Raw genomic sequence first — 27771 nt, forward strand, 5'->3', positions numbered from 1 at the left:
CAGATATTTTAATTGTCAGGTTTGGATTCAGCACATTAAAATAATAAGAAACAGCACTTTATATGTGAAACAGACGACTGTCCAGCAGAGTAAGACAAGCAGGTGAACAGCAGCAGTATATCGTGAAGCCTTTTATGGGCATGTTGGATGACAACAGCCATTCTTTCTAAATATGTTTCCTGTTCTTGTATAATTTACCAAGAAACCGTTGCACAAATGACCCAGAGGAACCCACAGACTGAGCTGCAAACATGTTCTTTTATTAGCACGTCAAGCTTCACCCTGAAGACGAGCTGCGTCTGCTCACAGACTCGGAGATGTGATTGAAAGCAGCTGTAGGATGTTTTTTACAGATGAATAAGACCGATAACTAAAAAGATGATTCTACACTCAAACTGGTGAGTTTTTCCTCTTACCGGTGTGGGGCGTTAGAGCCATTTCAGCTGAAAGCAGCTAGTGAACCTGTGACACTTGGATATACATTTGTGATCAAATGTCAGTTCTTTCTTTTTTTTACCGTAGCATCAGATCTTTCTGTGTCCTATCGGTACAATTTATGCTATCTCGCTAATACTAATGTTAATTCCCGGTGTCTTCTGGTGCCTCCGTCACAGTCATGTCTTCCTGCACTTTCAAAACACGGACTTTTCCATTTTCTTTTCCCGTCTGCTCCTTTTTGCCTCCATCGTGTTCTTCGTTTGCCGCCTGGTTGAGGCCCTCCAGCTCAGCGGCGCTTACGGCCATCTCAATCTTAGCCTGTCCATCTTCTCGTTCCCTCCTAATGCAAAGAAAGTTCCCGGTGGCAATGACAAAGGCAGATACTGTCACTTCACAGCCCGCCAACAGGAACACGTACATGTACTGATGGGTAGCGTCCAGGAGCCGACCTGGTGGAGAGTGCAACAGTGTTAGTATGAATGTTGTTCATTGTTCCCGTGATCACTTTATAAAAACAAGGAGGATACTAAGAAAGGGACACATGTAACGGTTGGTTTGTGTCCATGCGTGTTAGAAAGATGGAGCAGAGTACATGACCTAGTGTTTGTCACTGACTATGGATGAACCAAGGGTTGTTATTTTTGGTTTTATCTTAAACAGATACACAAAGTCAACATCTCTGTAAAAGACATGACAGCTGATGTTCTTCGGGAAGTGCTGGGACAGCTATAGCTAGCTTAAAAGCATCTGAAGCTCAAACACTTTAAGTCTGGATCTACTCATGTTGGCTGAGGTGATTAAGTAGTAAACTTCACAGTATAAACCCATCCAGAAAAACCCCACCGTACTAGCTTTCTATTATTTTAATAATTATCATTAATATTGTTTTGCATCGAGGGCAACATGGTGGTTGCAACCCTGTCCTCGGACATTTTCCCATGCAGATGTGAAGAGATGCAGATTAAACTGATAATCTGAGGATTAGGTGTTATTATACAGATGAGATATTTTACTCTAAATGTGGGCGGGATGGTAACAGAGAGAGCACCATCATTGCTTGGATACTCTGACCTGCTCCAGGAGGTCCCACCAGCACAGCAACAGCTTCCATTAGCAGCACCAGGCCGATGGCACTGGAAAACTTCTCTTTCCCCACAATGGCCATGAGGACCTCAAACTGAAGTGCTCCAACCATCCCGTATGATATACCAAAGAAAATACAGAAGACCACCAGACCAGCATAGTTCTTTGCCTGAAATGAGACAACAGGTTTCACACTACGTATACGGCCCAGTTTACAATATTCACTTATTACGACCCAGATCTGCAATCATTAAGACAACTCGCCAACTGGAAGCATTCTACTTGAAGAGGACTTGACTGCAATGTTACCTGCGATCCTATGATGTCAGTGCACCCATTGAAGATCATAGCGAAGCTGAAGAGATAGACGCTTCGAGGCCGCACACGCTTCATGCCTGCTATGAGTCCTGATGCAGGTCGGGCAAACATATCAACAAATCCTAAGATCGAGAGCAGCAGTGCTGAGTTGGTGTCCTTGTAGCCAAGGCCTTTAGCATAACTGACCACAAACACAGGCGGCACAAACAAGCCTAGCACCATCACAGAAGCTGCAATGGCATAGATTACAAAACCTCTGTCCTTGAACACACTGAAGTCCAATAGTTTCTTCTTTGCCTTCGGTTTGTCTGCAGCCAGCAGAGTGTTTTCTTCCAGCATCTGGGACTTCTTAGGGGTGGACAGGGGCCGCATGAGAGCACCACAGGCACAGCAGTTGAACAGCATGCCTCCTAGTATAAGGAATCCACCCCGCCAACCATACTGGTTTTGGAGACTCTGCCCCAATGGAGACAGACAGCATAGCGCCACAGGGCTGCCTGCTGCTGCCAAGCCATTGGCTAGAGGACGCTTCTCACTGAAGTAGCAGTTCAACATTATCAGAGATGGCTGGAAGTTCATTGCTAGACCCAGACCTGCAGAGAGACGCAAGTATAGAGAAATGAGTCACATTGCAGGGTTAATGAATCATTAATTGATTATTGGATCAATTATTCAATTAAGACAGACAGACTAGTACTTGCCACTCTGAGCATAAATTTGTTCACAAAGTCTAAATATTTAACACTTTTTGTGACTCTACCTGTAATAACTCCAGTGCAGAGGTAAATATGTGTGATGCTTTTGGCAAAGGAAGCCAGAATCATTCCCACTGAAGCAAAGACTCCTCCAACCATCATCACCGGCCTACAGCCAAATCTGTTGACCAGCACGCTGCACAGAGGGCCTAAGAACACAGTTCATCAGTCAGTACACAGAATACGTGTGCAATCAGTTATTAGCAGTTTCATGTGTTATACTTGGGTACCTGTGCCATATAGCATGGCAAGCAGTATTGAGGAGATCCAAGCTGTGGCACTGTAGCCAACCTCAAACTCTTGAATAAGGTCCTTGAAGAAGATGCTGACAGCCTTGGGGAACGCGTATGAGAAGCCAGTGATGACGAAGCATCCCGCCAACACTGCCCAACCCCAGCCTCCATCTGGCGCCTTCACTCCAGGAGGTCCATCATCCAACACCGCTCCTCCCATTATTTTCTGGGAGCTATGATGAGGTCAGTAACTGTAGACACATTGGTACAAAGCACAGACTTAATACAGCCATCAACCAACTCAATGCAAAAGCTGTGCCACAGCTGCAGATTCTTCAATATGTGAGTAAATCATACTAAACAGACTTTGTGACAAAAAGGAAAAATAAAGCAAACATAAGCTGTCTCTCAGGAGCATCTCCTCAGCCTGCTATGCAGCCTCAGCAAGCTAACAGTGCTGCAAGTTACTGGATCATCAGCACGTACGGCCTTGTCTGGCTGTTTGCTGGTCTGGAGACATCAGCAGTTGTCAGAAATGAATTAAATGTTGCTACCTATCAATCTGTTGGAGGGGTTATAAGGTCATTTCCAAAAATCTGAACTCAATCATGCTACAACAAGGGCAATTTTTTCAAGGAGGAAATCTTCCAGACACTTGCCGATCTTCCAAGTGGATTCTCAGCTAATCCAAGTACAGACCATGCAGTGCTTAGAGAAACCGTAAAGAAACCCTAGAGCTACATTTCAAACTCTACAGTTAAATGTTAAAGTTCATGACAGTACAATCAAACTATCTCCTGTGTCTAACCCAGGGCCAAAATACTAAACTCCTCTTTATTTAAAAAATAATCTCCAGTCAGTTTGTCTGACTCAAGCTTAATGAGCCTTATAATGTCATACAGAGATGCTCTCAGGTGGTAGAGACAGGAGAGCCTTCAGTTTTCAGGCCCCTCTTCTGTGGAACCAGCTTCCAGTTTGGATTCAGGAGACAGACACTATCTCTACTTTCAAGATTAGGCTTCAAACTTTCCTTTTTGGCTAAAGCATATAGTTAGGGCTGGACCAGGTGACCCTGAATCCTCCCTTAGTTATGCTGCGATAGACGTAGGCTGCCGGGGGATTCCCATGATGCATTGAGTTTTTCCTTTCCAGTCACCTTTCTCACTCACTATGTATTAACAGACCTCTCTGCATTGAATCATATCTGTTATTAACCTCTGTCTCTCTTCCACAGCATGTCTTTATCCTGTCTTCCTTCTCTCACCCCAACCAGTCACAGCAGATGGCCCCGCCCCTCCCTGAGCCTGGTTCTGCTGGAGGTTTCTTCCTGTTAAAAGGGAGTTTTTCCTTCCCACTGTCGCCAAAGTGCTTGCTCATAGGGGGTCATATGATTGTTGGGTTTTTCTCTGTATCTATTATCTCTGGCTGTAGCTCAGGTGGTAGAGCAGGTCATCTACTGATCGGAAGGTTGGTGGTTCGATTCCTGGCTTCCCCTAGTCTGCATGCCAAATATCCTTGGGCAAGATACTAACCCCAAATTGCTCTCCAATGCATCCATCGGAGTATGAATGTGTGTGAATGTTAGCTATAAAGCATTTAGAAAAATGTGCTTTTACGAATGGGTGAATGCACAAGTTGTGTAAAGCGCTTTGAGTGCTCAGATGAGTAGAAAAGCGTTATATAAGAACCAGTCCATTTACCATTATTATAGGGTCTACTGTACAATATAAAGCGCCTTGAGGCGACTGTTGTTGTGATTTGGCACTGTATTAAATTGAATTGAATAAAGCATGACCAAGAGGCAACGATGAGGTGTGGCATGAGGACTATCTTGATGGGTATCCCAGGGACCAGCTGTCATCAAGGTTATGTGGCTTTTTTTCCATTGCCTATGATCAGGAGTGTGCTCATGTCTGCGTTTAAGGAACATCTTCTAGAAACACAGTTCATTTCATTTAGGTGTAGCTGGCTATAGTTGGATAATTAATTTGACTTATTCCAAGTTACATGGAAAAAATAATCACATTTCCTGAATTATTTTTGATCTATTAATTGTCTTTATGAAGTTGTGTTTCTTTTTGTATACCATAAATTAGGCAAGACATTTTCCTTTACAGTGGTGCGCTTTGGCTCTGTTGTCTCACGTCCCTTTTGTTGAACACTTAAAATGAAATTTGGTGTGTGTGGTCCACAATTTACAATAAGTCTGACTGATTATTCAGAGTAAGTATTTCCTTGCTTTGTACCATGCCTGAACACTAGCTTGTGGCTGCGGCAGGAACACCCAGACCTCCCTGTCTCAAAGCCATCTCCTCCAGAGCTCCAATCAAATGTCTCTCAGCAGTGTCTCCTCAGTCTGCCCTACTCTATCTCTAAGGAAGAGGCCAGCCACTGTCACGGCGGGGTACGCCAATGTGATGATGCAGTGGACCCAAGAGCAGAGAGGGAAGGAGGTGGAACTAAGTTTTTTTTTAAAAAGGCACACTGTTTATTTAGGCTGTGAACATGAATACAAAAATAAAGCAGCATGAGCAGTGACAGACTATAATAACTGTGTCTAAACTGTGATAACTATGAATGAACTTTGATAAGACGTGAAGGGACGTACCACAGAGAAGAAGACAGAGGACTTAAATACAGACAGGAGGAAGTGGAAACACAGCTGACTGAAATGAACATAATGACGCTGCAGGGGAAGTGAAACTAAACACACTGAACAAAGAAACACACGACTCTTTCAAAATAAACCAGGAAACACTGAGAGATGTAGACATGAAGACAAGGACAGACTTACAGAAGGGGACATCGATGGAAACCTAAACAAGTATAAAACTCAACTAAATCCTAACTAATAATGGCAACACGATAACTAAGCACATATTCAGCATAAGAACTCAAAATGCTGCGTCACAGACGGTTAGATTAGGAAAGTAGATCTGCAGGTAAATCGAGAGCTCTGCTTTTACACTATGCCCTCTCTCTTTACCACAACGGGCCAGTGCAGGGTCCGGCTCACTGTGGCCACGCCCCCAATAAGTCCGTCAGTTTCTTCTTTCCCTCCCTAGAAATTCTGTCCATAAAAACTGTGCACAGACTCGGTGACAAAGAGCAGCCCTGGAGGAGTCCAACTTACTGCCAGCAATGCAGACCGGCTCCTGTAACAGTGTACAGGAAACAAATGGCTCGTAGCAGGTCTATAGAACAAAGTGCTGTATGCTTGGAAAGGACAGTATGACCAGGACCAATTCAGAATCATCAGACAACCTAACATGCATGTCTTTGAATAGTGGGCTCTAATTATACTTATATAAATGAGAAACCTTCAATGACTGTGAGAATATGAGCTTGTTGAATTATGACCTTTTGTAAAATTTGAACAAATAAAATGTAAACCTAGGGGGCTTCCGGTGTGGCGGTAGAGCAGTACGGTCGCATAAGTACAGAGCTCCCGCAAGCCAAGTAGATAAACTCCGCTAAAACACGAATTAAAGCGTGAGACAAAACAACTTTGGAAGATGAGCGGAGGGACAACAAAGCAAAGAATAAAAGAACTACGGACACCCAAGGTAAAGACATAAAACACCCGAACAACGAGGACAAGCTAGCACCTGAAGCTAATATGGCCGCGTTTCAAAACGGACTGGATTGTATTAGCAAACAAATTCAATCACTCCAAAACGAATTGAAATCAGACTTCATGACATTCAAAGAAGAAATTACCGGCCAAATGAGACACGAACTGTCTAAATTCAAAGAAGACATCGACCAGCAGTTTAAGAGCATGACTACAGAACTTAGAGAACAAGAAGGTAAATTAGAAGCTGCGCTGACGCGCACAGAAGAAATAGAGACGTGGAGCCACGAGGCCAATCAAACCCTGACAGAACTAATGAGAGAACAAAAATCGATGGTGACCAAATTGGATGACTTGGAACTGTGATCCAGACGTAACAATCTGCGGATCTACGGGATACAAGAGGGAACCGAATCTAAGGCAGAATCGCTGGCCCAGTTTCTGGAAGTCTGGCTCAGGGAGGAGCTTAATATTAACATCAACCTCCAGATTCAACACGCACACCGAGCGTTAACCCCGAAACAGCAGCAGGTCTCCCCCCGAGGTCAGTCGTTGTCAATTTCCAACAATTCACAACCAAAGAGATGATACATAAAAAGGTCAATAGTCACTCTGGACGGAAGCAGGGTTTATTTTGACCACGACTATTCGGCAAGAATGGTGCAAGAACGTAAAGCATACGTGAATATCAAAAAGATATTAAAGAAAGAAGGCATCCGCTTCCAGACTCCTCTCAGCAAGATGCAAGTCCATTGGCCAAATGGAGTGAAAACGTGTGGCAAAGCAGAGGAGGCTGCTAACGACCTGCAAGCGAGAGGATACAACGTGGAAAAAGGGATAAACAGCCAGGAGAGAGAGAGAGCACAGAGGGAAGTCTGTCAACCGGGGCAGCGACATGGAAACCGGTCCGGCCCACGTTTGCTGGGGTGGCTCGCAGGCGAGCTCGTGAGAGACTTCAAGAATTTCAGCATAACAATAACCATGCATGAGAGGCGTATATGGAGACGTATGACAACAAGATGGATTTAAGGTGTGTCTGGTAGGATTACATGGAAACACAAAGTTGGCTAGGGATGGACTATATAATATAATAATAAGGACTAGTATGAGTGTGACAATCTTTCGTGAGTCATATCTCATTACTGGAGGGGGGCCCTTTCAATATGAGAGACATACCCCCCAAAAACAAAGAGAGGAACAACAGGTGGGGAAGGTGGCTGGTACCTCTTTATTGAAGTCCTCTTATCTGTACAAAGTTAAACTAACTTGTAACTTGTTAATGAAAATGTTTTGTTTAAACAAGGGTTCAATGGAGTGCCTGTGGGGGTCTCAAAAGACAGCCAGTAAATCACAAAAGGATAATGCTCACTACACATGAAGAAATAAAGTGTATGTCCTTAAATGTTAATGGAATCTTTAACCCAGTTAAAAGGGCCAAGATTATGACTAAACTGAAAAAGGAGAAGACACAGATAACTTTCCTACAAGAAACTCATTTATCAAAAATAGAACATGAAAAACTGAGGAAATTTGGGTTCAAAAACACCTTTTACAGCTCTCACACAAACTCTAGGAAAAGAGGGGTTGCAATTCTGATAACTAATTCCCTTAAGTTTCAATCTCACAAAGAAATGAAAGGATAAGGAAGGTAGATATGTTATAGTGAAGGGTGTGTTTCATCAAACACTGGTCACATTGATGAATGTGTATGCCCCCTGAAAGTAATAAGGAATTCTTCACATTAATTTTTGATATTCTTGTGCTACAAGCAGAAGGTATGTGCATATGTGGAGGAGATTTCAATGTGATATTAGATAGTCATTTGGACACAACCAGCCTGAAGAAAAATACAAATTCAATTCCAAAATTAGTAAGACATACATTGGAAGACACTAACTATTTTGATGTCTGGAGAGCTTTCCATCTGCTACAGAGGAATTATAGTCATTATTCAGCAACACATTATGTATATTCAAGAACAGACTACTTCTTTATGCAAAAAGGGAATAGAGATATAATAACAGATTGTTGGATTGGAGTGGCAGATGTGTCGGACCATAGTGCTATCTACTTAAAAATCTATCTTAAAGGTAGACCAAAAAACACAATATGGAGACTAAATGTGGGGCTATTAAACAATAAATCTGTGGTAGAACAAATACAAAAAGATGTCAAAACATATGTAGAAGAAAATGACAACGGTGAAAAAGATCCAGTTTTTCTATGGGACTGTTTGAAGGCAGTTATACGTGGGAAACTAATCGCAATATCAAGTAACCTTAAAAGAGAAAGGATGAAGCAATATAACGAGTATGTAGTTGAAATGTCACAATTGGAGAATAAACACAAACGCAAGGTAGATGTCAAGATACAACAACAAATGAAAGATATTAAGAAGAAAATTAATAATTTACTCTTATATGAAACAGAAGTAAAAGCAAGATATGTAAAACAGAGCTACTATGAATCAGGCCCTAAAGCTGCACGGCTATTGGCAAGATGTTTACAGAAACAACAGTCAACAAATTGTATAATTCTAAGACAGAACAAATGGCACATAACCTAGAAGAGATAGAAAGTATCTTTACCGATTATTATAAGGACCTGTATACCCAAAATGCACCTACTAATAATGACCTAAATGATATCAAAACATTTTTAGATGCCTTAGATCCACCCTCTATTGGAACAATACAAAATGATCGCATGACAGCAAGCGATTGGAAAATTAAGAACAAACAAGGCACCAGGCAGTGATGGGTTTCCTGCCGAATGCTACAAGAAATTTGAAAAAAGAATTGATACCCTTACTCCACCAGACTCTTAATTGGACTCACACTAAACATGTGATTCTCTCCTCTTGGAGGGAGGCAATTATCACGTTGCTGCCAAAACCACAAAAACACAGAGAATACTGCCAAAATTACAGGCCTATATCAGTGTTAAATGTTGATTATAAAATCTATACTACAATCCTATCAAATAGGCTCCAGTCGTTTATACCAGACCTGATAGATGAGGACCAAGCAGGTTTTGTCAAAAATAGACAGGCACAAGACAATATTAGAAGGACCCTACACATCATACACCAAATACATAAAGACAAGATACCGGCTGCGTTGATAAGTTTAGACGCAGAAAAAGCCTTCGATCGAGTCAGCTGGGACTTCCTGTACCTAACCATGGCAAAGTTCGGGTTCACTACGAAATCAATCCAATGTATTAAATCTCTCTATGACAAACCGACTGTAAGACTAAAAGTTAACGGCTCATTGACAAAGACGTTCCAACTAGAGAGAGGAACTAGACAGGGTTGCTGTTTAAGTCCAACCTTATTTGCCTTGTATATTGAGCCATTGGCACAAATGATTAGACAAGACTCCCTAATAACAGGAATAGAAATCAATAAACAAGAGCATGTAATTAGTCTGTTTGCAGAGGACGTGTTGATAGCCCTCAAAAACCCCACAAACTCTTTTATGCAGCTCACAGAAATGTTAGGAAAATTTGGTACGCTTTCTGGCTACAAAGTAAATATACTTAAAACTCAAGTTCTAATGTTTAATTGTATACCAACTCAAAATCTTAAGGAATGGGAAATAAAGTGGGAGGCAAAAACCCTTAAATATTTAGGTATAAATATAACCAAAAACTATGCCAAACTATATCAAAGTAACTATGGACATATAAATAACAGGATAAGGCAGGATATGGAAAGATGGAATACATATCCGTTAGGATTTAGTGACAGGATAAATGTGATAAAGATAAATAGCTTACCACGATTGTTATATTTATTCCTCTTTTTTCCGATAAGCATATTCTCAGAATGGGATAAGTATATATCTAGATTTGTCTGGGAAGGCAAGCGGCCAAGGGTACGATACACTACTTTACAGCTTACTAAGGAGAAAGGAGGAATGTCGCTTCCTAATTTAAAAGATTATTTTCGTGCTGCACAGATACGCCAGATAACATATTGGTGTAGTGATGATGACGGGGCTCGCTGGAAGGATGTGGAGCTCTCCACACTCAATGTCCCAATTCAAACAAACATGGGTATAAAAAAGACCCCTGAATACATAACTAAAGACCAAGATAGGAACCCGATAATATCCTTTACATTAAATGTATGGTATGATACAGTAAGGGAGTTCAGGATTGGCAAAGAGCTTGGTTTGCTAAAATGGATAGCCTTCGATGAAGAATTTAGACCAGGAAAATTGGATCTTGGTTTTAAAAATTGGAATGAAAAGGGAATCACAGCAATTTGTTTATTAATCAAAAAAGGAGAAATTAAAAGTTTTGAAGAATTAAAACGGGAATACAACTTAAAAAACAAGGATTTTTTCAGATACTTACAGGTGAGAGATTACTTTAATAAAAACATAAAAATAGAGGAAGACAAAATCCATCCTATTATAAAAATAATTATGCTAGCATATAAAAGTGTTATTCCAAAAACAGTGTCTACAAATGTTTGATGGAATCAAGACAGGACTCAGCTGTATATGTTAAAGTAAAATGGGAAAGAGAGCTGAGTGAAGAAATCACTGAGGTGTGGTATGAAACATGGAAAGAACATAAGAATACAGCTCAGTCATTAAAGTGGAGAGAATTCATCTGGAAAAATCAAATTCGCTACTTTATTACACCTCAGATTAAAAATAAACAAACCAATACACAACAACAATGTTGGAGGCTGCGTGGATGGGATGAACCAGACCACACATACATTTTCTGGAAATGCAGGGAAATTCACACTTTCTGGGTCAAAATTCACTCAGCTCTCTGTGATATATCAGGTTATACAATTCCCAGAACCTGCCTTGTTTTGTATCTAGGATACTTGGAAGGTACTGTAGATGTAAAGGATCGATACCTGGCTCAGATTCTCCTTTTGGCAGCAAAGAAGGCCATCACCAAAAACTGGCTTAAGACAGAAACACCAGGAAAGCAGCAGTGGTAGCAATGGTGGAGGACATTATGGAGATGGAGAACTTTACATATAAACTGAAATTGAAGGAAGAACGCTTTTTGAATGACTGGGGAAAATGGTTAACGTACAACAAAAAAAAAGAGAGCTGAATGAAGATAGACAGAAAAAAGAGAATTTGAAATGAATGAATGAAATGTTTGACACCGCAGGCATGTTTCCTTTTCTTTTCTTTTACTTTATCTTATTTTTCTAATTACCATTATATATGTGTATTAAATATATATATATTGTGACTCTCTTAGTATTCTGTTTTTCTGAAGAAACTGTATGTGTACTTGGGTTGACCGTGGCTCAGGGGGTTGGGAAGTGCATCTGTAACCGGAAGGTCGCCGGTTCGATCCCTGGGCTCTCTGTCCTGGTCGTTGTGTCCTTGGGCAAGACACTTTACCCTACTGGTGTTGGCCAGAGGGGCCGATGGCGCGATATGGCAGCCTCGCCTCTGTCAGTCTGCCCCAGAGCAGCTGTGGCTACAACTGTAGCTGCCTCCACCAGTGTGTGAATGAATAGTGGTATTGTAAAGCGCTTTGGGTGCCTAGAAAAGCGCTATATAAATCCAAATTATTACTAGACAGGAGAGTTGTTCAAATAAATAAAATAAAAAGTAAAAAAAAATGTAAATCTAAACAGCAGGAAATGTCGATAAAGAACAGAATGACTGTTTAACTGGCAGGGACAGTTTGTATTATGTTAGAAGCCAACGAGTCACACACATGTGGATAGAAACTGGTCTTCCTGTTCCTACATTAGACATGAGAAAACTCAGGACAGCAGGGCCCAGAATCGAGCATGTTAACGGGAACTGTTTGCCACGGTGGGCTTTCTTTCAACAGACCAAAAGAAAAAACAAAAACCTTCTAGATGTTCTGGTACAGAATTAAAAGTCTGTTGCAACATCTCTGCCACCATAATCTGTGATTCTCTGCACAGATACTGTTGTTTCTTCAGCCCAGTGTCGTCTATAATATGTGAAACATATGTCAACGTATCCCTCATGAATGATATCAAGTCATCTTGAGCCACAAACAACAATCCTGCAGCTCCGAGCTCCTTAGAATGGTAATGGCCTGTATTTATATAGCGCTTTACTAGTCCCTAAGGACCCCAAAGTGCTTTACACATCCAGTCATCCACCCATTCACACACACATTCACACACTGGTGATGGCAGCTACATTGTAGCCACAGCCACCCTGGGGCGCACTGACAGAGGCGAGGCTGCCGGACACTGGCGCCACCGGGCCCTCTGACCACCACCAGTAGGCACCACCAGTAGAATACCACGACCTTTGGCAGTGACGTTAATATATCCTTTTATTTATGCAGTTTTAAAAAAAAATCATTGACACTAAAAATATCTTTTTTAAGAGTAATCAGGATAGCAGATATTGCAAACATATTTTAAGTGGACAGAAAGACCGGATTGGTTATAATGTAAGTACAATCACACAAAGTCAAAAAGATACTTGAAAAACATGGAACCTTTAAATTTGATATAAAACTCTTTTGTAAACCCTGCTCACCGAACATAAGTAAAGATATTACACATAGAAAACTCACGGAAACATTGGAAATCAGTTTTTGGCACAAACCGGTATCAGTGATACAGTCGCTGTATGTGCGGCGAATATAGTGGAAACCGGCAGTGCAACAGCAACATGGTGTCTATGTATACAAGAAATTTATTACTAAGTTGGTTATTCCAAACAGCATTATTATTATTATTATCTTGAAATCAGTCAGATACGGACGAGTCAACCTGGTGAAAACGCTGCACGTCTATGTAGCTGCTGAAGTCTCAGCGACTCAGGACACGAGCAGACACTTTCTGTCTAATCGCCTACTTTTGTGCTGCTTCCCATAATTTCACACGAGGGGAACGAGCCAGTGTTCACAGAGTACATTCTCAGTAGCTACATGTCCCATATATGCTTTTCTACATTGTGCTGATGCGCTTTAATAGACTGAATGACCAAAAACTAAACTTGGTGTGATGCATGCAGCTGGGCACACATGCGCCTGACTGGAGCAATAAGAGCTTCAGCTTTCAGTGCATCACGCAGACCTGAGATACACCTGAGCTCCATCACTCTGAGAGTTTAAAGTCTATTTGAACTTGTATTAAACTGTGAAGCAGTCGCTGCGCGCCCCACCTGTAGCACCCAGTGATGACGACAATCACAGCAGAGTGTGAAATGAAACAAATATCGCTCATCGATCACGTACCTGCTGAGATGCTGTCTGCGTCTGGCGGCTGGACTTCCTCGCATGAGCGCGCGTCCGTTGTTCGTTTTTATTGAAGCATGACGCGCACACGGAAAGCCTAAACCACGCCCCGCTTTCAGATCCACACTGCAGGAAACCGGACTCCGCTCCAAGTCAGGGATCTGTACCAGCACCAGCACAACAAAGCTCAGAAGACTCCTCCTGATGACGCCGGTGCTGTCCCAAAAAGTGATCGTCTTCCAAAAACTGATTTCCGGTATTTGCCAAAAACTGATTGCTCGTATTTAAATTGCTATAAGTAACTTATTGGGCTATAATATGTGAAACATATGTTAAATGCATCCCTTATGGATGACATAAAGCATAGGTGTCAAACTCTGGCCCGTGGGCCAAATTTGGCCCGCAGCCTAATTACATTTGGCCCGCGAAGCCATACCAAATTCCTATTAGAGCTGGCCTACTGGTATTATACAGCTAATATATATATTGCTTAGTATTAAGCTTTGTTTGTTCCATATTCAGTTTTTCAGCAAAGCGTGTTTGAGTTCATAAGAAAAGATTCATTCTTATATCTAGAGGAAGATTTGTTTTTCAATAAATATTAATGTTAGCCCAGTTTGGAATTTTGGCCCAGTGTGTATTTGAGTTTGACACCCCTGAAAGTCATCTTGAGCCACAAACAACATTCGTGTAACAAGGTAGAAGCCGCAATCAGTTTTTGGCAATGACTTTTACGTAACCTTTATTTATGCAGTTAAAAAAATCTCATTACCATTAAAAATGTCTTTTGTAAGAGTAAGCTGGCCAACAGGACAGCAGAAACGGCAGCAAATATTACAATAGTTCAGTAAAAATATTTTAAGTGAGGATAAAGGACCGGATTGGTTATAATGTAAGTACAATAACACAGAGTTGTAAAGATACTTGAAAAACAGATAATTTTTTAATTCTATATATAACCCCTTTGTAAACCGTGTTCGCCGAAGTCTGTTTACGAACATACGTAAAGATATTGCACAGAAAAAATACACAGAAACATTGGAAATCAGTTTTTGGCACAACACCGTGCTCCATCAGAACTATGTCAGGGTGGCGCTCCGTGATGCTGAGCACTGATCACTGCAGGTGGGACATGACTGTTATATGTATTAATGTAATGGGACTTCCGAGCTGTCACTTCTAGAAGAACACGAAGTCCGTGCTCCACTGTCCTCATCGCCCATCTGTCATCTCATACCAAACACAACATCGCACACAGTCTTGAACCCACAGCAGTAAACAGGAACCATGTCATCGCTGTAGCCGGGGAGCAATTTAGCCGACGCACGGTTTCCATGGAAACCGCTTACCTCGCAGGGGAATAAGCCAAAAAGTTCACGCCAGCTGTGACATGGTGACTGCATGAAGACCAGGCCTGCAGGTGTGCACGTAGCTGTTTAAGGTAACCCAACGATAGGCGGATGTGTGAGCGCGTGCTCGTTACGTCTTTGCACTTCCTGTTTTCATCCGGTAACAGCAGGTTCAGGGACCGGGCTGTCTCTGCGCTCGCGGCAGGAGTGATGCACCGGCTACAGCACACTGTGAGTGTAAAAGTTATACGTTTGTAACTTTGTCTCTGCGGCTGCGCACCACGACTGTGATGGAAACAGCCACTGACGTCATCATTAAAGTGGTGTCCACCATAATACCGCTATAAATCTGTATATGACATACAGCACCCAGCTGTTCAGCACATGCGCACAGACAACAGTCAGAGTCACAGAGCTGGACCTCTGAAGCTGAAACCCCAGGACAGCAGCCTGAGTCCTGGAGAATATTGGACTTGAAACAGTACAGCTGTGTAGTACTGTAGCTGTGTAGTACTGTAGCTGTGTAGTACTGTAGCTGTGTAGTACTGTAGCTGTAGCTGTGCAGTACTGTAGCTGTGCAGCACTGTACTGTAGCTGTGCAGCACTGTAGCTGTGTAGCACTGTACTGTAGCTGTGCAGCACTGTAGCTGTGTAGCACTGTACTGTAGCTGTGTAGTACTGTAGCTGTAGCTGTGCAGTACTGTAGCTGTGCAGCACTGTACTGTAGCTGTGCAGTACTGTAGCTGTGTAGCACTGTACTGTAGCTGTGTAGTACTGTAGCTGTAGCTGTGCAGTACTGTAGCTGTGTAGCACTGTACTGTAGCTGTGTAGTACTGTAGCTGTAGCTGTGCAGCACTGTACTGTAGCTGTGCAGTACTGTAGCTGTGTAGCACTGTACTGTAGCTGTGTAGTACTGTAGCTGTAGCTGTGCAGTACTGTAGCTGTGTAGCACTGTACTGTAGCTGTGTAGTACTGTAGCTGTAGCTGTGCAGTACTGTAGCTGTGCAGTACTGTAGCGGGGCACGTGGTGCATTGGGGAGACCAATGTGTGACTGATTACTGTCATTGTGAAAAATGAAGCTGTTCCCGTCTTTCACGTGTCTCACGGTGGATCAAAATCTGTGTAATTTGGCGTACTTCAGCGTTTTCTCCCTGTTTCCTGTTTCTTTGACGTTTTTTGTAGTCAGTGAAAGAAATGGGAACAAATGCAGTGTTTTTCCAACAGGCTCCTTGTAACACAGTAGAACAGGTACAATCTGACATTGATTCTTTTGTAAGTGTTATCAGGACCCAGCTGCAATGGTCCAGCTTTGAGGGCCAAGACCGTGAGTTTCATTCTTCTTCTTGGCTCTATACAGTTTTTGTTTGCTTACTTATTTACTGCTGTTATGTGTCGACACAACACTGGTTCATACCTTCAGTTAGAGACTTTTTGTGTTTGAATGATTCATACACAGAGTTAATGAGATTGTTAGCTGCACCATGGAGCTGGAAGTTACCTGGATTCCTCTGAATGAGTAACCAGGTTAGATAGATACATAACAAGGACCTTGATCCTCAAAGAGACTCAACATCATCTGTTTTTGGACGTAGTCTGAAAACACACCACAAAAAAAAAAGTTACTAATCCTTGTTGCCCAGCACTCAATCAGACATCCACAACAGTGAGCCGGTGCAGCGTATCCATTAGAGTCTAATGAGCTCGGAAAGTAATCAGCTGACTGACTAGAAGTGAAGAAGCTGTTGGGCTGAGAGGTGAAGTGCAGTCCCTTTCTTCCTGACCTCCTTAGAAAACCACGACCTGGATGGAACGAGGACAACTTACCAGGCAGAGGAGGCGTTATCCCCTCATGTAGTTATTTTTCCAAAGTGACAAAACCTGCACTGCATGTAAATTCAGTTCAATTCAATTTCTATAGCACCAAATCACAGCGGCAGCCTCAAGATACATCAAGCTGCAAGGTAACGATCCTACAGAGAGAAACTCCGTCCACCAAACGACCCGCTGTGAGCACTTCTCACTGACGTCGAGTTATTTGCTTCAGGTTTTAGTCACATCCGTCCTGCAGGTCTAATGAATGGAGTTAAAGATGGTTTATTTGTTTGCTGCAGATTGTGTGCAGCTCAGAGGTGTTTTTCACACCTTATTTTCAATAACACAAGAATTATGGAGATCAGGTTCATTCAAGCCTTAACAGAATAAAACGACTTTTCATTCACAGAGTAACACAAAGATCAAACCGTGTGGACCTGAAACGTCAGTATCTCAGCCTCATTTTAAACGACACTTACTGACGTGTGTATAAAGCTTTCATGCATCGCATCTCATGGTGCTGACAACATAAGGTGGACAGAGAAAGTACGCTTTATTAATTCTGTTTGTGGCAGCGGGCCATAAAAAATCAGACCTAGGGCCATGATTGGCCCCTGGGCTGGACTTTGGACATCCCTGTTGTAGCTTCTCATTTATTGGAGAGTCAATCAAGGTGAATAAACAACTTACCTGTCTGCAAAGAAGTTTTAATTAACAAGCATGTGGCACAGTGTAAAGAGGAGGACAGTGATTTCATTACAATTAGGATGTGTGTGTGTGTGTGTGTGTGTGTGTGTGTGTGTGTGTGTGTGTGTGTGTGTGTGTGTGTGTGTGTGTGTGTGTGTGTGTGTGTGTGTGTGTGTGTGTGTGTGTGTGTGTGTGGTCATCTTTCTTCTTAGAGGCGCTCTGTGTCTTTATATAATGCAAAGGTTTGTACACTGGCAGCACCACATGAATGTGAAAGCAGTGATATGTTTAATCCTAATAATGATTAATTGTCTTGACTATAGTCGTGCAGCTATAGATATAAAAAAACTGTGACTGCATTTATGATTATTGTTATGTACTTTACAGATGTTGTGGTCACTCTTGTGATATTAAGCCAGGCGAGGTTTTATAGAACATGAGCTGGTTATGGGCACGCTGTAGCATGCTGCAGGCGCGGGACATGAAGCATGTGGAGTGGAAAGCTGTGCTTTAAAACAAACATTTTTTTCATTGTATTTAAACTGCACCTCATGATAACATTCATCTCAAGGCTCTTTGTAATACGATCACATGATCCTCTATGAGCCCGCTGACAACTGCGAGGAAAGAAGTCCCTTTCAACAGGAAGTGTCCTCCTACAGATGCAGGGTCAGTAAGGAGAGGACAGAGAGGTGAACTATAGAAATGCATGAGTGAAAACAGGTGAGTGAAGAGGAAACGCTCAGTGCATGGAGGCAGTCGGCCTGCAGCCTGAGGCCATAGCAGGATAGCTGACCCAGCCAAACTCCAGGCTTCATCAGAGCGATTGAAGGCTGATCTTTAAAGTAGAGGCTGTCTGTCTCCTAAACTTAGACTAGCTTTCAGCTCCATGTCTGATAGAAATCTGTAATAATGTGAGAATATTTGTTTCATGTTCTGAGAAGGATGATGTGAAAACATGTGAACGTGTAACACCAGAACAATGTTGGTGTTGGAAATAATGAAGTAAGACCAGTGTAGCCGTGTGTTTGCAGTTACTCAGCAGTCGGGCTGTTCAGAGTGGGACGCTCATCAGCACTTTTTCATGTTTCTCTTTGTCATGATGAACTCGATTTGAACTTCTCTTTAAAGCCTATAATTCACGCTGTCTTTGCATTTTTCATTGAAAATAGTGAAAATGTTCTAATTGATTGGCCTTTAAAAACCAGCAAACATTTTTGAAGCGTTGTTTGTTACTCGTCTGTCCACAGCGTGTCATTCCAGGCTCAGTGGACAAGTAACAGTCTGCTGAATTTTCATTGTGTTTTCATGCATATTAAAAGCACTGCGGTTATCTGTCCTCTGAGCCTACCATTCAAGCTTCTATCAAACTTTACGTAATGACACCAGTTTGACATGTGAGCTCTGACAGGATGGAGGCAGGTTGCAAAAGATAGATTTCCTCACCTGCCTGTGCTGTTACCTGTGCACACAGATCACTTTGGCTTTATTTGCACACATTTTGAAACATTCGTCTGCCTCTAGTGAAAACAATAGAGGTCTGTGGGCTATCAATAGACACTAAGACGTTGGATCTGGAAAGACAAATTGGTTTTGCTAAATATTTAAATGTCATTGTTTAATTTTCAATGCAACAAGCTCTGCAAACTAGATTCCATGCACCTCTATTGTCCCTGTTTAGATAACATGCAATCCCCAAATGAAACCAGGACAGGGCTCTAGAACGATATCAGGAAATATGTCATTTGCAAAAATATGTTTCACAGTATGTTTAAGCTGTTGATTGAAGGGTCTAGTGGTCCACAGGCTGTGAGGATGACTGAGGAGCTCTACATGTTGCTTTACATTAACAAGTTTTATTTCAGTGCAACTGCGAGGAGTTGTCTTTACTTGAGTGATGTTATTTAAAGCTATGTAAAAGTGTGTGTGTGTGTGTGTGTGTGTGTGTGTGTGTGTGTGTGTGTGTGTGTGTGTGTGTGTGTGTGTGTGTGTGTGTGTGTGTGTGTTGCAGAATAAAAGATCGTGGAGATGAGCTGAAACAGATGGAGAACAAATTACAGGTGGAGCGAGACTACCACAATAAGAAGTAAGTCAGAGCCAAACTCTTCTGTAGAACCTCAATTTGAAATAACAGTGAGTCACCGTAGCCTTTGGAGTAACAGTGTTTTTGTCAGCTGTGTTTGTTAACCCTAACCAGCAGTAGCCTCAGTAAAACGAGTAAACAGCACCTATTGAGTTTAATGAAGTAATAAAGTTATTATGATCCAATTGATCTTTCTGAGTTAACTTCAATAATTACTTCCTCCAAACCATCAACGTGTCTTTTAGACCCCATTCCTACAAAACTGCTCAAAGAAGTCCTGCCATTAATTAATTCTTCGATCTTAAATATGATCAACCTATCTCTAATAATCAGCTATGTACCACAGGCCTTCAAGCTGGCTGTAGTCAAAAAGCATCTCTAGACCCAGCAGTCTTAGCTAATTATAGGCCAATCTCCAACCTTCCTTTCATATCAAACATCCTTGAAAGAGTAGTTGTCAAACAGCTAACAGAGCATCTGCAGAGGAATGGCTTAATTGAAGAGTTTCAGTCAGGTTTCAGAGCTCATCATTACCTTGGCCTCCAGTAACACTGTGAGGAACCTTGGAGTCATTTTTGACCAGGACATGTCCTTCAACGCACATATTAAACAAATATGTAAGACTGCGTTCTTCCATTTGTGCAACATCTCTAAAGTTAGAAATATCCTGTCTCAGAGTGACGTTGAAAAACTAGTTCATGCATTTATTACTTCCAGGCTGGACGACTGTAATTCATTATTATCAGGAAGTCCTAAAAACTCACTGAAAAGCCTTCAGCTGATCCAAAATGCTGCAGCAAGAGTCCTGACAGGGACTAGAAAGAGAGAGCAGATTTCTCCTGTTTTGGCTTCCTGTTAAATCCAGAATTCAAAATCCTGCTTCTCACATACAAGGTCTTAAATAATCAGGCCCCATCTTATCTTAATGACCTTGTAGTACCATATCACCCTATTAGAGCACTTGGCTCTCGCTCTGCAGGCCTACTTGTTGTTCCTAGAGTATTTAAAAGTAGAATGGGAGGCAGAGCCTTCAGTTTTCAGGCCCCTCTTCTGTGGAACCAGCTTCCAGTTTGGATTCAGGAGACAGACACTATCTCTACTTTTAAGATTAGGCTTCAAACTTTCCTTTTTGCTAAAGCATATAGTTAGGGCTGGACCAGGTGACCCTGAATCCTCCCTTAGTTATGCTGCAATAGACGTAGGCTGCCGGGGGATTCCCATGATGCACTGAGTTTTTCCTTTCCAGTCACCTTTCTCACTCACTATGTATTAACAGACCTCTCTGCATTGAATCATATCTGTTATTAACCTCTGTCTCTCTTCCACAGCATGTCTTTATCCTGTCTTCCTTCTCTCACCCCAACCAATCACAGCAGATGGCCCCGCCCCTTCCTGAGCCTGGTTCTGCTGGAGGTTTCTTCCTGTTAAAAGGGAGTTTTTCCTTCCCACTGTCACCAAAGTGCTGCTCATAGGGGTCATATGATTGTTGGGTTTTTCTCTGTATCTATTATTGTACGATCTACTGTGCAACATAAAGCGCCTTGAGGTGACTGCTGTTGTGATTTGGTGCTGTATAAATAAAACTAAACTGAATTGAATTGAATTGAATTATGAATACTCAACGAGGAAGTGACCTAGGATTTTGAAACTGATACCATAGCTGCTAAAATTCTCACATGAGCCTTAATCACAGTGACCCTCACGTGAGAGGCGTGGGCGTGTCTGGATTAGCTTCCTGTCTCTCTCACAGCAGCATTTCATTTTACGTCCTCCTCCTCAGCCACCTTTTCTCGCCATGTTCCCTAAGGCTCAGTCCAACACACAGCAATATCACATATAAAATATAATAGCCCATATTTTAAGTACTAGTCTTATTCGGTCTGCATTTTCAAAGGCTTCACACAGAGCAGCCACAAATGTGGACTCAGTGGGACGAGTATGTCAGGCAGGTGTCCAGTGAAATGGTCCTGAAAGACACACAAATCATCAGCCTGCAGGAGAGAGAAACCACACTAAGGACTGAGCTGGAGCGGAGCAGGAAACAGACTGAAAGGTGAGAGGGGGAAAGAAGAAATACGAAGTCGGGAGTGCCATGGAGGTCCTTCCTGATGCATTGAATGGAGTAATAAACAGGGAGTATGGGCATCATCTCTTTGTATTTATAATTTCCTGTCAGGTACAAACAGCATCTGAGAGCTGGCCTCAACAGAGAGAAAGTCTTGGAGAAGAACAGCGTGCAGATGGAGCTGGAATGGCAGCGACGCTTTGAAGATGTAAAGGCGGACTACTACCTTGCAAATGAGCAGCTAATACAAGACCTGATCGAGGCCAGAGACCAGGTCAGTGGCTCACACATAACCCAACCCATTCAATAGACTCTGTGTGCACTTTAGCACTAATGCTAACTGAAATACCTGCAGTGATGGAAGCTGGACAGTTCACTGCAGGACAGAAAAAAGAGACTTTTTTTCACGTGTTTTCTGTTACACGCGTGTTCATGTCAGCAGGTGTCATTTAAAAAACGAGAAATGAGAACACATCAGATCTACGCTCATACAGACTGATGGTAGTGTTAGGAATGAAAGGACTGAATGATGGACATGATTACAGAGAGATTCGGATGCAGCAGGCTAGTCTGTGTGGATGACATTTCTTTGTAGCAGTTAGAGATGATACTGAGGAGTTTGTATGGTCCTCACGTTGCCTGACAACATCGGGGCATGCTCCTGATGAGATAACAGATCTGGCCCAGGGCATCATGGAGCTCCTGAAAAGTCAGAGGTGCAACCTGGGAGTGTCTCTGGGGCCGCGACATAATGTCCCAGAGGTGTCCTACTGAATTTACATCAGGACCCACTGCACCAGTGTAGGGTCTGACACTGGTACAAGGATTTCATCCCAAGATGTAATCAAGATGTCCTTACCAATCCCTTTTTTTTTTTCTTTTTTTTTTTTTTTTCCTTTTTTTTGGCCTGTCCCGTTTGGTTCTTTTGCATCAGAATTGTTGTCTAAAGGCAAACAAAGATGCCCAACGGATTTACTTTACCAAATTGACCATCCCAGCCTTGCCGTAATGGCCCATTTGATTCACCTTTTATTGTTTATTTTATTTTCACTTACTGAATACGGGACAGACTTGACTGGGGGAAAGAAGGGGAGAAAGAAAGAGGGAAAGAGAAACAGCTGAGAAGAGGGACGGGGGAGAAGGGCAAAAGACAAAAACCAACAGAATGAGCAGAAAAAAAGAAAGAAAGAAAAAAGCATATATCAATCACCTGGATCACCTGCTGAGAAAGAAAAAAGAAAACAAGCAGAAGAGAACAAGAGTAATAGAATAAACAACATCACAATGATATATGGGAATATGACAGTAAATACTAAATGTTAAACATTATTGTGCAGCACATAAGATCAACAGAACACAGTGTGCTTTGAGGTAGGAGCCAAAAAGGGTGTAGTTTGTGGGTGTGAGCACCCTTGTGTACACCTGTGAGCATGGACGCGCTTGTTTTTAAAAGGTTCCTTCATGTAATGATCTGATAGAGGGGGGGGGGCACAGCCCCGTCCTCCAGGGCATGAAGCAGGTATGGAGGAGATCAAGAGACCAAGGAAGACCAACAGAGGGGCAGCTGCGCCACTGTCCCAGAAAGAGCTGAGGAGAGTCCCAGATGAGGGCTCACTCAGCAGCCGCGGAGCAGAAGCCAGGGGGAGTTGCAGTGACGCGCCCGTGAGCTCCGCCGGCAGTCAGCCGCGCCTGAGTGACCGAGCCCCAGGCCGAGAGGCCGGGGGCACCCCACCTCCGAAGTGCCCGAGCGAGCCCCAGGCTCCAGGCCCCGATAAGCGGCCGCCAAGGAGTGAGCCGGTGTGTACCTGGACGCCCATCCCCGGACACAAAGAACCACCAACGCACCGATGTCTGAGGGAGTCCGCCACTGGCAGGGGAAGTGGTGGGTGGAGATAGGCCTCCAAACCTTGGAGGGCCTGAGATGTCCCCAGAGAGGTGGCGCCTGACACCCAACCTGACATATAGACACAGACATACAGGCACACACAGATACAAACATCCATTCCCACCCTCATGCTCTCATATGCACTTACTCCACACTCAACCAACGTGGAGACAGACATAAAGAGACGCTGTACACACGATCACACTCCCCAAGCGTACTCTACAAACCGGGTCTAGGTACCCTTGCCCCTGGAGGGGGAACTGCACCCAGACCCAGGTGGTGTTACCCTTTTCCCTGCGGTGGGGAGAAGCAGACCGCCCCGACTCCGCAGCAGCAGGGAGGCCCCACACTCCAGACCGCAGTCGGACAGCCAACTCCTCCTCCTAGCCCCCCCGCTCCAGCAGGCCGCAGAGAATGGGGGTGAGAGAAGACTCCAAACCTCCCTCCACCCGCTCATTGTAGTGTTGATGCATGTGTGTTCTAAGGTGCATTTAAACCCAGGAGGGCTTGGAGCTACCTGCCAGAGAGCAGCAGGTAAGCGCATGGTCCCTCCTGCTAGCCCTCAATGTCTACATGTATTTAACATTGAGAGGTGGGCAACGACGCCAGGGGTGAGGTGTACACCCTGATGGTACTTTGGTACCAATCCCTACATGAAAGTCCTTCCCCATAATGTGATGGTGTCTGTAACAATGTTGCAGGCAACATAACGCTCTCCACAGCTTCTTTCACGTGTGACCTGTGGTCAGGGTGAAGCTTCTTTCATCTGTGAAAAACACAGGGTGGATCTGCCAATACTGGTATTCTATGGCTAGTGCCAGTCATCCCATTCCTGTGCAGAAGCAGACCTGCTGAGGGGTTCAGGACCTGCTACAGCCCTTCAGCTCTCCTAGAGTAACTGTCCATCTCCCGAATCTCCTCCATGCTGATGTGCTGGGAGACACAGCAAACCTGCTGGTAATGGCAGCAGGCTCGGGTGGCCCCCACCCCCCCTCAACAGTGACCTGTTTCAGTTTCAGCACACTGACAGAGGAGAGCTGCTGGTTTCAAAGCCCAGGATGTTTTATGAATGTAACACAGTTTTCATGTGTCAGGCTAAAGCTGAGCTGATGGAGAGAGAGCAGCAGCTGCATGATCTGACCGTCTTGCTCCAGTCCACTAGCAGGGAGCAAGATCAGGCTGTACAGGTGAGCACATGTTTAACCACACACTAATATCAGTCTACGGCTTGGCTGCTCAGCCAAAGCGTGCTGGAACAGAGCTCCTGCTGTCATTCAGCTTTTTTTAAAACCCATTTTTTATTATAATTTACAACCTTGCAACTTATACTTGTCAATGTTCACAAGTTGAACAGATACAGGAACAGGGCAGCAATGTAGAAGTTAAATTAAAAAAAACTTCAAATAATATTAATAAGACGTGGCAATCTTAGTAGTAATAAATGAACAGAGTGAACCTCTGCTGGATTATTGAAACAATAAGCATGTATGGGTCATCACTGAACAATCCTCTCTGCATCTGCAGAGCATGTGTTATTCCCTCCATCTGATAAATCTCTCTTATTTTATCAATCAAGATTTAACCATTTAATGATGATACACTTTAGTGCTGCTGTAAGCAAGATTCTCAAGAGATACTCTTTATTGTTTCCTGTAAAACCATTTGGTAGTACCCCTAACATGGCTAACTGTTGGTCTTTTGTTAACAGTTGTTGGGAAACTATTGAGAGCTTTAAATATGTCCTTCCAAACGGAGCCAATGGACATGACCAGAATATGTGTGAATGGGTTCCTAAGTGAGTACCACAATTTCGCCAACAAGTGTCAGGAGTTGGTTCATTTTAGCAACGATCTCTGGGGGGTCTAAAATATCTCATGACCACCTTCCCTTTAAATTCTCTCCACAGCCCAGAATTAGTCACCAGATGGGCCTCACTGAACTCTTCTTCCCAAGTCTCCTCTGAGATTTGAGTGCCAAGCTCAGCTTCCCGCCTGGCCTTAATATACAAAGTTGCACTTGTATTAAAACTCATAAATGCATGATAGAAATTACTAATCAATTTTGGGGAGGAATTACTGTGAAATATTTTTAGAGATATTTCCTCGATGGGTGAGGGCTCCAAACTTGCTTCCATTCTTTATGTTTTGTCAAAAAACTTCTTAGCTGCAAAAATCTAAAAAAAAGTCAGAAGAAGGAAGCTGAAACTTCTGGAGCCCCTCTGATGACATGGTCCAAAAAATAAATAAATTGTGGCCACAAAATACTACTTCGTGCACTCGAAATAGTATAACGTGCGCACGAAATGCTCATTTGTGGGCACGAATTGGGTAAAACGTGGCAACGAATTCTGCATTTGTGGCAACAAAATAGATAACGTGCGCACATCATATTGATACAATCCTGGACAGCTGCGTAGAGACATAAGCATGAGAGTAGGCTAAACCTACACACCGTGGGCAGAGACGGTATGATTGACTTTTATTTTAGGCTGGGAATGAGCTACAAATACATTTTGAAAAGCCTGCAATGCAAGGAACCATTATTACGGAGAGACGTTAAAACAGGATACTGCAAGCCCAGTTGCTTTACAGACGTAAGTACGACCTGGACGCTGGGATAGATTTTATTGTCAACCAACTGCAAGGGCCTGGGAAGGATCACGGTTATCGGTCAAGTGTTTCGTGCCCACAAATTAGCATTTCGTGCCCACGAAATAGTATTTTGTGGCCACAATTTATTTATTTTTTGGACCATGTCATCAGAGGGGCTCTGTAGAAACTGACCTCTCAGCTGTTGAACTCAGGTGCCCATTCCTCACAACATGACAAAGTTTATGAAGCCCGTTATTTGACCATGCTCTGAAGCCAGGGTCTTCCATAATAGGACAAAAACCCTGCAGGTTGGAAAGGCTTGATACAATTAAAATTTCTTTTGGACCAAATGTTTGTTTGATTCTACGCCAAATCTTTAGTGTGACCCTTGTCCATTCCCCCATATGCACATCTTAAGTGAAATGTTAGAGAAAAGCAGGGATTCCAATGATCATATTGTCTTCTCAGTGTTTAGCCACGTGCTGAGGTGGTTTTTCCCAGCTCAGTCTGGGCGGAGTTCTTTTTTCTCCTCGTCTTTCCTCATGTGGTGCATTTTCCATAGTTATACCTCTCTGACCTGTCTACCCCGTGTGATGTTTGTGTCATGTACAGGTATGTATGGTCGAAAGGGTAAGATGGCGCTTGCAAAGGTCAGCAGCCTTAACCCAATTTCCTTCTGCGCAGAGCGCAGGGGTAAGCTTTTAGTAATAAGGGGGCGACTTTTTCCTTAAAGTCTTTATCATTAATAAAACCATCAGGCCAGGACTTGTTTTAGTTTTAAGGTTTGAAATCACCTGTAAAATGTCTTGTTCCTGAATTGGTTCATCTAACTCTTTTGCTACCGATTCCAGCAGTGTTCTTAGATTGATCTTTTCTAAGAAATCAGACAGTGTACTGTCATCCTTGCATGTATCTGAATTTTTATATAATGACTTGAAAAAATTGGCAAAGCAACTTGCCAATTTGGTTTGGTTTAGTAATTAGGGTTTGATTCGATCTCAGCTTTTGGACCATATTACAGAATTGCTGTTTCCTGAGTCTTATTGCCAGCACTCTACCAGCCCTACTACCTTGTTCCTAATACTTTTGTTTAATGTATCTTAAATTGCCCTCAATTTTATTGTTAATTAAACTATTAATCTCACTACGCAGCACTTTCAGATCGGACAGCTAGTCGGCTGTCTGTGGTTTTTGTGTGTTATTGCTCGAGGTGCCTTATTTTGGCCTCCAATTCACACCACCTGGCCTCCCTTTTTTTTTCTGGCACTTGCAAATGATATTATGCAACCTCTAATGTATGCCTTGGTGCAATCTGATAGAGTTAAGGGCGATATCTCCGGAGTTGTATTCAATTCTAAGTAAATATTTAATTCAGTATGTATGAACTCACTCAGGCAGCACGGTGGCACGGTGGTTAGCACTGTTGCCGCACAGCAAGAAGGTCCTGAGTTCAATTCCAACATCAGGCCGGGGTCTTTCTGTGTGGAGTTTGCATGTTCTCCCCGTGTCTGCGTGGGTTTCCTCCCACCGTCCAAAGACATGCAGCTTGTGGGGATAGGTTAATTGGATAATTCAAATTGCCACTAGGTGTGAATGGTTGTCTGTCTCTGTGTGTTGGCCCTGCGACAGACTGGCGACCTGTCCAGGTTGTACCCCGCCTCTCGCCCTATGACAGC

The 27771-nt window shown here is 42.9% G+C and overlaps 2 protein-coding genes across 9 annotated transcripts in view; one reads left to right on the top strand and one right to left on the bottom strand.

Annotated features, from left to right (window-relative positions):
- On the bottom strand, positions 1-15070 carry LOC308390596 (monocarboxylate transporter 4-like). Of its 2 annotated transcripts, none has more exons than XM_080872790.1 (6): positions 14972-15070; positions 2825-3078; positions 2600-2743; positions 1831-2432; positions 1510-1690; positions 1-887 (listed from the first exon to the last, which is right to left on the bottom strand). In XM_080872790.1, exons 2-6 carry the CDS (start codon positions 3045-3047, stop codon positions 580-582), a joined length of 1458 nt encoding a protein of 485 aa, XP_080728916.1. In that variant the 5' UTR covers positions 3048-3078; positions 14972-15070; the 3' UTR covers positions 1-579. The 2 variants fall into 2 exon arrangements, with proteins under 2 accessions (XP_080728916.1, XP_080728915.1); XM_080872789.1 differs by lacking the exon at positions 14972-15070 and adding an exon at positions 13623-13830.
- ccdc57 (coiled-coil domain containing 57) overlaps positions 14938-27771 on the top strand; it is a 25186-nt gene continuing 12352 nt past the window's right edge. For 3 of the 7 annotated variants that reach the window (XM_080872782.1, XM_080872788.1, XM_080872784.1), the window contains exons 1-5: positions 15066-15202; positions 19483-19557; positions 21449-21607; positions 21731-21893; positions 24599-24691. In XM_080872782.1, coding sequence (XP_080728908.1) covers positions 19514-19557; positions 21449-21607; positions 21731-21893; positions 24599-24691 — 459 coding nt within the window. In that variant the 5' untranslated portion in view covers positions 15066-15202; positions 19483-19513. The other 4 variants (XM_080872783.1, XM_080872786.1, XM_080872785.1 and 1 more) reach the window with 4 other exon arrangements.

The sequence above is a fragment of the Rhamphochromis sp. 'chilingali' genome, assembly GCF_963969265.1.
Source record: "Rhamphochromis sp. 'chilingali' genome assembly, chromosome: 22".
In the NCBI taxonomy this organism is placed as follows: Eukaryota; Metazoa; Chordata; class Actinopteri; order Cichliformes; family Cichlidae; genus Rhamphochromis; species Rhamphochromis sp. 'chilingali'.

Excerpts from the sequence above, each read along its gene's own strand:
- LOC308390596 (XM_080872790.1), bottom strand. The coding sequence starts at position 3,047 with ATGGGAGGAGCGGTGTTGGATGATGGACCTCCTGGAGTGAAGGCGCCA. Across the intron at positions 2,433-2,599 it reads CTGCACTGGAGTTATTACAG|GTCTGGGTCTAGCAATGAAC; the intron begins GTAGAGTCACAA and ends GTCTCTCTGCAG. Across the intron at positions 1,691-1,830 it reads CTGACATCATAGGATCGCAG|GCAAAGAACTATGCTGGTCT; the intron begins GTAACATTGCAG and ends GTCTCATTTCAG.